Source organism: Xiphias gladius, chromosome 24 (assembly GCF_016859285.1).
Source record: "Xiphias gladius isolate SHS-SW01 ecotype Sanya breed wild chromosome 24, ASM1685928v1, whole genome shotgun sequence".
In the NCBI taxonomy this organism is placed as follows: domain Eukaryota; kingdom Metazoa; phylum Chordata; class Actinopteri; order Istiophoriformes; family Xiphiidae; genus Xiphias; species Xiphias gladius.
The window spans coordinates 23,819,876-23,830,840 of record NC_053423.1 but is presented as its reverse complement, the minus strand read 5'-3'; the positions used below and the strand labels follow the sequence as shown (position 1 = coordinate 23,830,840).

Genomic DNA, 10,965 nt, shown 5'->3' with positions numbered 1-10,965 from the left:
ATGGAAGTGGATTAAACATTTCCCCATTTTTTCTTTGAAGACCAAGAAAAAGCATTTATCAGAACAAATTTAACAACTAAGAATTCATTTTTGTGTAGAAATCCAAGCTCTTTCTTATCAGTTATAATCACATGTTCTTATCAGATTTTCCAAGTGTCCTTGAGAACCCAGCCTGACTAAGATAAATGAAGCTTCATTCATGACAGCTGACCTCATACTGGATCTGGGTTTTCCACTGTTAAAGAGAGAATATGAAGCAAAGTAAGGTTCTGCTTTCAACTTCACCCCTACTTCAAGGTGCATGGAGAGTGAAAAGTGTGATGGCCTTGGCTCCAACAACACTGGTAACATAAGAACATCTTTATGTGTCAGACCTTGCTGTCTTCATCAGGTTGATGATGACAAACAAACAGAGAACAAAAATAAACAACAACAACCATAACAACACAAGCCCTGGAAAACCCTGAACAAACAACTGAGGAAAAACTGTTGCTCAAACTTGTAAACTCTTCTCCAGGTTGAATTTAACATTTTCTGATCAGAGAATGAAAGCTGCAAATAATCACTTTGAAAATTTTTGAGACCATGGCGTGACCTAAAGAAAAGCAAAGTTCATACCTCAACCATTCACACCAACAAACACAGAAGTAAAAATAAAACACATTTCTCCTATAATGTAGTATGAAAATATTTCTTAGGTCATGCACTAATCTGATCAGATTCCTCAAAGCTCCAATTACACTTCTGTTTCAAGGTCTCACACAGCACAGCAGAAAGCGGAATTGTCACGCGTTAATCACGTTTTGCTCTCGTGTCGATCCTTTAGAAAAACCCAAAGCAGCTCACAATCTTTCCCCGTCACTTTTGTTGTACAGAAACAGCATGACAATATTGGTAATTTGAAGAAAATTTTTCAGCGTCAGAATTGTGGATTTGTTAGATGGAGTTAATCTAAAATGTGCCTGTTGGTGACGGTTAGGGAGAAAACACGATAACAGTGTACCCACATAGTCTGTGATTCAGTGTGAGACCAGCACCTGGTTTAGGATACCACAGAAAACAGAGGCACTGTTGAGCTTTGCGGCACAGTTTTCAGGCGTGACCCTGATTACAAATTGTTACGCATCATTAATTAATAAAGTCATGAGCTAAAACTTGACCACATTCTTGGTGTCTCACTGGGACAGACTCTGTCTCTGTAGATTAAATAGATCTCCTGTCTAACCATTCAGAAAATCATGTGACAACAGTTACTCTGTTAATAATTTACACTCTCAGACATTACTTATTTGATAAATTGGTGTTTACTGATTTTTGGAACCTTATAAACTCTTTCATTAGTTCTTTTGTTGAATCCGTCTTGAATCGAATATACCTGCAGAATAATCTCAGATGGAAGGCATACGCATATCACTTGATACTGATGATATCCTGCTTTATATTCCTCATCTACTGAAAACACCGCTTTTCAAGTTTTCATCAGTCTGGTCCCCCAACAAAAGTCCACCACAGTGATACAAACTCATTGAGCCGTCCTACAAAACCTCTCTCACCAGCCAGAGAACCACGGTTCTCCTGGCTTCCAGAGACTGATACAGTTCACTGAGGACCTTTACACCTGACAAACACACACACACACACACACACACACACACACACACACACACACACACACACACACACACACACACACACACACACACACACACACCATCCAAATACAGTGACATGGAGTGGATTAGAAACATTCCCCATTTTTTTCTTTGAAAGACCAAAGAAAAACATTTATCAGAACAAATTTAACAACAAAAATTCATTATTGTGGAAATCAAATAACTTTCTTCATCACATGTTCTCACCATCTTATCACATCCAGTTATAATCACATGTTCTCATTAGATTTCCACTTAGAATTAATCATGAGAACCTTAACCTGTTAAAGATAAATAGGCTTGTTCATGACCTTGCTGACCTCCTTAGTGGATCACAGGTTTTCCACTGTTAAAAAGAGAATATGAAGCAAAAGTAAAGGGATTTCTTTCTACTAACTTCACCCCTACTTCCAAGGTGCATGGAGAAAAGTGTAAAAAAGTGTGATGAGGCAGCTCCAGCAACACTGGTAACATAAGAATATCTTTTATGTCCAGACCTTGCTGTCTTCATCAGGTTGATGATGACAAACAAACAGAAGAACAAACTAAACAACAACAACCATAACAACACAAAAACCCCACAAACAACAACTGAGGAAAAAACTGTGCTCAAACTTATAAACTCTTCTCAGGTTGAATTTAACATTTCCTGATCCAGAGAGAGAGAATGAAAGCCGCAAATAATCACTTTGAAAAATTTTTGAATACATAGCGTGACTTAAAGAGAAAAGCAAAGTTCATTCCTGAACCATTCCCCACAAACACAGATGTAAAAATAAAACAAACACATTTCTCCTATAATGTAGTATGAAATATTTTTTAGGTCATGGACTAATCTGATCAGATTCCTCAAACCTCCAATTACACTTCTGTTTCAAGGTGTCTCCACAGCACAGCAGGCGATTGACACGTTAATCGTTTGCTCTCGTGTCGATCCTGTGAAAAACCCAAAGTAGCTAGAAGCTGCTGCAGGAGACTGATACAGTTCACTGAGGACACACACACCCAAGATTTTTGTTAAAGTTTACATAGATCAGTCAGTGTATCTGACTTTACACAAGTTAATATACATTTATCTAAATTTAATTACAAATGTCCATTAGACATGTTTGCATCTCAGGGATAATTTCATTCACACCTTCAACAAATCAGCCTCTATACCCGATGACTTCCTGTTGTACATCACAAAACCCTCATCTTTCCTTCTTTCACTTATTAAACTGATCAGAGATTAAAGCAGCTTTGCTGTCTCTCCCTACATTTAAATGTGCAACAAATCTTTTACATTGTTTGGATCCACATTTTACCATGCTCAAGTAATATAGTTGAAACTCAAGATTTTTAGCCTTTGTAAAGGAAAGGAAAAGACAAGTTGTAAAGTTGGAATCATTTTCCAGATGTCTGAGTTGATAAACAAAGCTCTTTCTATCTTTGGCAGAATGAATTTGTTATTTGTTATTATATCTGTCATTTCACAATCAGAGTAGCTATTTCACAGTGTATAAATTATATGTTAATGGGAGAACATCTGTACTTCTTTCTACACGTGGATTTGGGGACTTTGCATTACTCACTGCACATTCTGTACTGTCTGTAAACATAAACCTAGACTTGGTAAGACAATGAAAATTGTTGAAATTCTCCCGTTACAGAATTCACACCAGCCTTTGAAGCTGTTTGGTGGAAATCAAATGAAGTTTTCTATTCTAAATTTTTACCATTCATGCCCCTTTATATCTTCGATAATTTGAACAGTCAACTTTCTCAGTACTGAGGGGGAAACACCTCATGATATGTTGAGGACAGCTACAGTTCACTGACTCTGTGTGTTTGCATATGTGTCCTGCCTCTCTGCTCCCAGACGTCAAGAGGCCAGTGTTGATCAGTGGCTGTCCGTCGTACAAAAACCTCTCACCTCTCTGACTTTGACACAAACTACCTCAAAAAAACGCATTCTCAGTTTCCCAGTTTATGTAATAACTGGTTTAAGTTTTTAAAATTGGTTGACAGATTGTGACAAATTATTTAAAGTTTTTTTCTGAAATATTAAACATCAACTTACAAAATTTATTTTTCTTTTAATCAAAGAAATTGAAATAAAAAATTTTAAAGAAAAAAAAACCCAATAAATCATGCAAAATGTAAATAATGATCACAGACACATATTTATTTTAGATTATGTCCCATATAACAATGATGATGTCTGTTAGTGAATTAATGAAATTTACAAAAATATCCTCCAAGAAAACTTTTCAATCAAAATTCAAGTCAAAACTGATAACTAACTACTAAAGTTATGAAATTCATCTTATTTTCATGAATAAAGATTAAAGACATTTTTTTTAACAACACATCAAAATATGTGAAAACAAATTCTTAATGAAAGTTTTTGAGACACGTAAAAGAAAAACTACATAAAATAAACACTGACACGTCCTGATCAACTCTTTGATCCATTGATAAACAGCATGATCAGAGTGATCCAAGTCCCTGCTGGAGTCAGTCAGAGCATTTCCATAGAGAGCCACTTTGCATCAGCAGCACCATGCTCCAGTGCTCTGGGAGAGTTTATAGTCCTGAGAGTTGAAGACCCGATGACTGACAGCTGTCCTTCATGACAACAGAAGCCACAGAAATCCTCCTCATCAAGAAGATGACGCTGACCTCCGTCCTCATCTGGACTCTCCTCTGCTGCTGCTTCACAGGTAAAGTCCAGAGAATCCAACTCCTCTCCTCTATCGCGTCCGTCCCTCTGAAATCAAGCCGACAAAACCGTGGCGCTGCTTCATGTTTCTGTCTCTGTGTCCTCAGAGTCCAGAGGCCAGGTCACAGTGACTCAGCCTGGAGCAGTGAGCTCTGCTCTGGGAGGTTCCGTCGCCATCAAATGTAGGACCAGTCAGGATGTTTATGTCTATAACAACTACCACCGTTTAGCCTGGTACCAACAGAGAGACGGAGAAACTCCTAAACTACTTATTTACTATGCTACCACTCGAGCATCAGGGATTCCAGGTCGTTTTACAGGCAGTGGATCAAACTCTGACTTCACTCTGACCATCAGTGGAGTCCAGGCTGAAGATGCAGCAGTTTACTACTGTCAGAGTTTTCACTATCCCAACAGTCAGTGGTTGTTGACACAGTGAAAAAGCGTCGTACAAAAACCTCCCTCAGTCAAACTGAAGAGAAACTGAACTGGCTACTGCAGCTGGAAGCTACTGCAGAGACTGATACAGTTGACTGAGGACACACACACACACACACACACACACACACACACACACACACACACACACACACACACACACACACACACACACACACACACACACACACACACACACACGAACACGCACCGTACACAGAAAATTTCATGAAGTGGTTTCAACATGTGTCAAAACAAGTTGAATATCAAAACACTGATCTTGGTGGAAATCAAATAACTTTCTTCATCACAGCTTCTCTCCATTCACATCCAGTTTTAGTCACATGTTCTTATCTGACTTGTAAATAAATCAAGAGGAGCCAACCTGAGACAGTGAATGACAAAAGGCCTTGTGATGACCTTTGACCTCAGCTGCACACTGGATCACAGCTATCTCAACTATAGGCTGTGAGAAGAAAATATGACGACACAGATCAGCATCAGAAACCTTCATGATCAAAAGCGACACAAACAAAACCCAAGCGTCTGTCAGATCTCAAAAAATTGTCTTAAATATGTGAACTAATAGTATCTGAGGAAAAGCTCAGCATCAACTGAAATCAGAAAAAGCATAAAAGACATAAGCGACTGACTGGATATAACTATGTCTACATGTATATATAACTATAAGTGTATAAACGGCCAAAGCATATGCAGCAACACATTCCCCCTGACATGCAACTCAAAAACCCAACAATTACATTTAGACTGAAAGTTAAGTCTTGACCTTGGAAACAGCTGTTGACAAAATCTCTCCAGCCTCTCTCCGTTCAGTATCATCACATCAGGAGTTTATCACTGTCAGCATGATTCTAGCCTCCCCTCCACATACTGGTACAGCGTCGTACAAAAACCTCCCTCAGCTGGACAGGAAGTGATCTGACTCAACAGCTGCACAAAAACTAAACCCCAGACATTTGAACAATAATACACTGTATAAGAAACAAAAGTACAACAAAAGTATGATACAGTCATAGAAATAATACATTTCATAACGTAAGTACATTAGTTGATAGTTTTCTTTAGACAAGTTTTGAAACTTTGCATTTAAAGTCAAATGACTGTCTTTTGTATTGAGATCAATTTCAAAAAGAAGACGAGGAAACTTACAGAATATTTCTCAGGGTCTTGAAAAATTCTTTAAAAGCAATTCAACCATCATACTGGATGTTTCATCAAATGAACAAATTCCAAATCAAACCACAGCAATAATAATTAAATCGTAAAAACCATCAAGTTACAAGTTTTAAAGTCATATTTCAATGACACTCTCTACACTAAACCCTTTTAATAAAACAAAAACAGAACAAATCACACTTCTGTAGTTTGATTGACAGGATTATTCATATTGGGTTGGTGCAAATAAAAGCCTTACGAAATAGGATTACTTATTTACCTCAGGGTCGAGAATGTCTCGATGATTTTCCCACGAAATGGTCCCATCACGTGTTAGAACACCCAAAATATAAGCAAAAAGAAAACCGTACATCTGTTAAAAGCGAGGTAACAGATAATGACGTCTCTTCTCTGCAGATAGGAGCCTTTAGATATAACAACATATCAGAACGTTTTTTATTCTTAAACAATGACTCATTAGTGGTTTTTCTTTTGGTGGTTTTAAACAAATAGGAAAAACTGACAATGAGACTGAGATGTATACATGTGAGATAGGAACCATGTGATATCATGTTATGCTAATCCACAAAACTCTGTTCAGTATTTAATGTAAACAATATTTTGAAATGAGTTCATAAAAATGGCCCTCTCTTCATCCTTCCATTCACACCTCACTTCCACCTGTTTCAGGAAACCGCTGCTCAACACAGACACTGTCAGATTAGACTCCAACAGTTAGTGGATAAGTGGAAGTACATGATGTAATCCCATAGTTCATTAAGAAAACTATCAGCAGTAATGACAGAATCGGACTCTAACATGAGTCATAATCCTGGAAATGCAGAAATATGGAATAAAACATCTGTTGTTGGTACAAAATGAACTTGAAGAAGATATTTTTTATTGTCTTCAAGCTTTAACAGCAGCGTTGTTACAATAATGAAAAGATCACAACTTGGAGTTGAACAGGGTTGAATGGGTCTGATAATGGAAAGAGAGAAAGTTTATATCAGGTAAACTAAACTCCCTCCTGTGGATTGCAGCAGAGGAAGCTACTGCTTCTGTTGGTCTTCCTCAGACTGTATGAAACTGGTCTTCAGTTTTTCACTTCTGAGCTCAGTAACCATGGCAACAGGCAGGCATCACTGCCGAACCGTGACAACAGACAGGTTTCAGTACTGAAGGTAGAAAGTTAAAACTAGCACTCTGTTATTCCAGCGTATACACTGATCAGCCACAAGGTTAAAACCGGTAACTGGTTTTGACCTCGTGGCTGATCCGTGCGTTTTAATATTTGCAAGCAAAATGTTCTGGGTTCATAAAATATTAAACATAAGATGCGGATTTTGAGGCTTTTACTGTTTGAGGTATCGTAAATATTTTATTTTCAAAGCAAAACCTCATAAGTGATGGGTTGTGTTTGTTCTCTCTGTCTGAGTGGGAGTCATCACTGACCAGCTGGATTTCATTATGGAAACATTCAAATGAATACTGTCAACCTTTGAACTACTTGAAATTCTCATGATAAGAATGTGGACTGGTTTAATAAACTTTATTCTGGGAGAGAGATCAAGAAACACATGAACACTGACCCAAAAGATACAGGCAGCTCTTCAGCCAGAATGTTACAACTTAAATTAAAATAAAAGTCCTTTAAACTTAAACGAATCTTAAGTAGAGCATTTCCATAGAGAGCCACTTTGCATCAGCAGCACCATGCTCCAGTGCTCTGGGAGAGTTTATAGTCCTGAGAGTTGAAGACCCGATGACTGACAGCTGTCCTTCATGACAACAGAAGCCACGGAAATCCTCCTCATCAAGAAGATGACGCTGACCTCCGTCCTCATCTGGACTCTCCTCTGCTGCTGCTTCACAGGTAAAGTCCAGAGAATCAAACTCCTCTCCTCTATCAACGTCCGTCCCTCTGAAATCAAGCCGACAAAACCGTGACGCTGCTTCATGTTTCTGTCTCTGTGTCCTCAGAGTCCAGAGGCCAGGTCACAGTGACTCAGCCTGGAGCAGTGAGCTCTGCTCTGGGAGGCTCCGTCGCCATCAAATGTAGGACCAGTCAGGATGTTTATGTGGCTAGCAACTACCAAATTTTAGCCTGGTACCAACAGAGAGACGGAGAAACTCCTAAACTACTTATTTACTATGCTACCACTCGAGCATCAGGGATTCCAGGTCGTTTTACAGGCAGTGGATCAAACTCTGACTTCACTCTGACCATCAGTGGAGTCCAGGCTGAAGATGCAGCAGTTTACTACTGTCAGAGTTTTCACTATCCCAACAGTCAGTGGTTGTTGACACAGTGAAAAAGCGTCGTACAAAAACCTCCCTCAGTCAGACTGAAGAGAAACTGAACTGGCTGCTGCAGCTGGAAGCTACTGCAGAGACTGATACAGTTCACTGAGGACACACACACACACACACACACACACACACACACACACACACACACCGTACACAGAAAATTTCATGAAGTGGTTTCAACATGTATCAAAACAAGTTTAATATCAAAACACTGATCTTGGTGGAAATCAAATAACTTTCTTCATCACAGCTTCTCTCCATCCATTCACATCCAGTTTTAGTCACATGTTCTTATCTGACTTGTAAATAAATCAAGAGGAGCCAACCTGAGACAGTGAATGACAAAAGGCCTTGTGATGACCTTTGACCTCAGCTGCACACTGGATCACAGCTATCTCAACTATAGGCTGTGAGAAGAAAATATGACGACACAGATCAGCATCAGAAACCTTCATGATCAAAGACGACACAAACAAAACCCAAACGTCTGTCAGATCTCACAAAACATTGTCTTAAATATGTGAACTAATAGTATCTGAGGAAAAGCTCAGCATCAACTGAAATCAGAAAAACGCAAAAGACATAAGTGACTGACTGGATATAACTATATCTACATGTATATATAACTACAAGTGTATAAACTGCCAAAGCATATGCAGCAACACATTCCCCCTGACATGCAACTCAAAAACCCAACAAATACATTTAGACTGAAAGTTAAGTCTTGACCTTGGAAACAGCTGTTGACAAAATCTCTCCAGTCTCTCTCCGTTCAGTATCCGTTGTGGAACTTTCAGTTCATTTCACATGATCTTCCTCAGCAGACGGAGTTGTCCGGTTGTCAGTGAAATGCACATGTTCAAATTCCCATTTGTCCACGTTGACCTGGAAGTTAAAAAAATCAACAGGGCAAACTCCATCTGCTGAGGAAGATCATGTAATTTGGTCCAAAGCTCCAGAACTGCTAGTAAGTGGAGCTTGAGTTGAAATGGTTTTGATGGTCAAGCTTGAACTTTCAGTCTCAACTTTTAAGTCAACATGGACGAGACGCTCTTGAAGTGCAGCATGAAAACCTTCAGGAAACTCACATTACTGCTCACAGCTGTTACTACACGGACTTGAGACAAAGAAATCTGTCCAACTGCGACTGATGATGATTTCCATCATCTCTACTCTGTCCCAGAGTTGGACCGAGTGTTACTCAAAGGCTGTGCTCAAGTACAAGTCCTGTTACTTTGTCAAAACAAGCATTCAGGTAAAAGTATTCATCAAAGTATCTTCTTGAGGTAAAGTACGACAGTATGGACTGAAAAAAACGACTTGAGTATCGAGTAATTTAATTAAACAAAAGAGAAAAAATACCAGCACACCACTGTCTTTTCCCTCGTCTTTTACTTGCTGTGGATATGACTGACATCATTTCAACCACACATGGTCTTCCTCAGGTAAAGAAGTGAACACACACCTGTGTGTATGATCGGCTTGTGATGAAATGTCACCTCATCCTTTCCTGTCTAGATCCTCTGCGACATATACACCAGGACAATATTCCCAGTCTGCATCTCTCACCTGTGATCACATGTGAATATTACATTAATATTATACTCTACTACTTACACCAATAAGTAAAGACATGTTTTAAATCACTTTCTGTGCTTGTTTTCTTCTATATTATATTATGATTTGGTAAATAAATCAGAAAATCAGAAATGCATGGACCATGACCAAGAGTGTCAACATGTAACAGTGTCTTTAAACTTTGTTAATTCCAGTAAACATGTCCCAGGTTCCAGGTCCCATCACAAAATGCAAATGTCCACTGCACACAGATGTAATCTCAACCAAGTATCGGCTCTACTCTCTTCACGATTTACTGATTACATTTTCATGAGAAAGGAAAAGTGCATTTGAATTCAGAACCTTTTTTTTCCCCTTCACATCAATCAATGAACAAGCAATATGGTTCCAGTAACAAATAAAAAGTCCCTCATATCCTGTTATAATCACGTTGTCATTGGGTCAGTAAATAAATCAAGAGAAGCCAACTTGGTACAGTTAATGACAAGAGGCTTGTTCATGACCTTTGACCTCAGTCTTACTTATCTCAACTACACACAATCACACACACACACAATTGATTGGTTAGATAACTTTCGTTCTTCTCTATCTGTAGACAACAAATGAACTTATCGTCAGATTCTTTAGAAAAGAAATGTTCTTTATCTCCATTAGCATTTTTCAATGAACCCTTGTTCTTCATTCTTGGCAGTAAGTGATCAAGCAACGCTTCACGTGTAGCGTTCTTTCAGGTCAGACTACACCTTTGGTTTTTAATAGAATAATAGCAGTGCACATTAAATTCAGACGCAGTAGAAGAATTTACAAACTGAATAAAAGTCCCTCTAAAGATGTTGGTCTTCAGCTGCTTTTTACCACAGTTTCCTCAGATCTTTTGTCCAAAGAGTTCCAACGTTTTAAAGGTACAAACTCAAAGGCAAAGTGACCTTTACCTTTGAAGCCTGATGTGATGCGAAACCAAAAAGCTGTGATCGTAGCGGAGCAGGACAGAAAGGACAGACGTCCTTTCACACCACCTCCTACCTGCTTTAGGATACCCCAGCTAAACAGGACACTGTGAGGCTGCACTGACACAGCTATCAGATGTGATGTCAACATGATCCC

The 10,965-nt window shown here is 38.8% G+C and overlaps 2 gene segments (V, D, J or C); both read left to right on the top strand.

The window, feature by feature from the left end:
- Positions 1–4,305: 4,305 nt before the first annotated feature.
- On the top strand, positions 4,306–4,783 carry LOC120786867 (the record flags this gene model as incomplete). The annotated part of the segment is given in 2 exon segments: positions 4,306–4,357; positions 4,464–4,783. Coding segments are annotated over 2 exon segments (372 nt in total), but the record flags the coding sequence as incomplete, so codon positions are not given.
- A 3,011-nt stretch (positions 4,784–7,794) lies between these two features.
- Positions 7,795–8,267, top strand: LOC120786880 (the record flags this gene model as incomplete). The annotated part of the segment is given in 2 exon segments: positions 7,795–7,846; positions 7,954–8,267. Coding segments are annotated over 2 exon segments (366 nt in total), but the record flags the coding sequence as incomplete, so codon positions are not given.
- Positions 8,268–10,965: the final 2,698 nt, after the last annotated feature.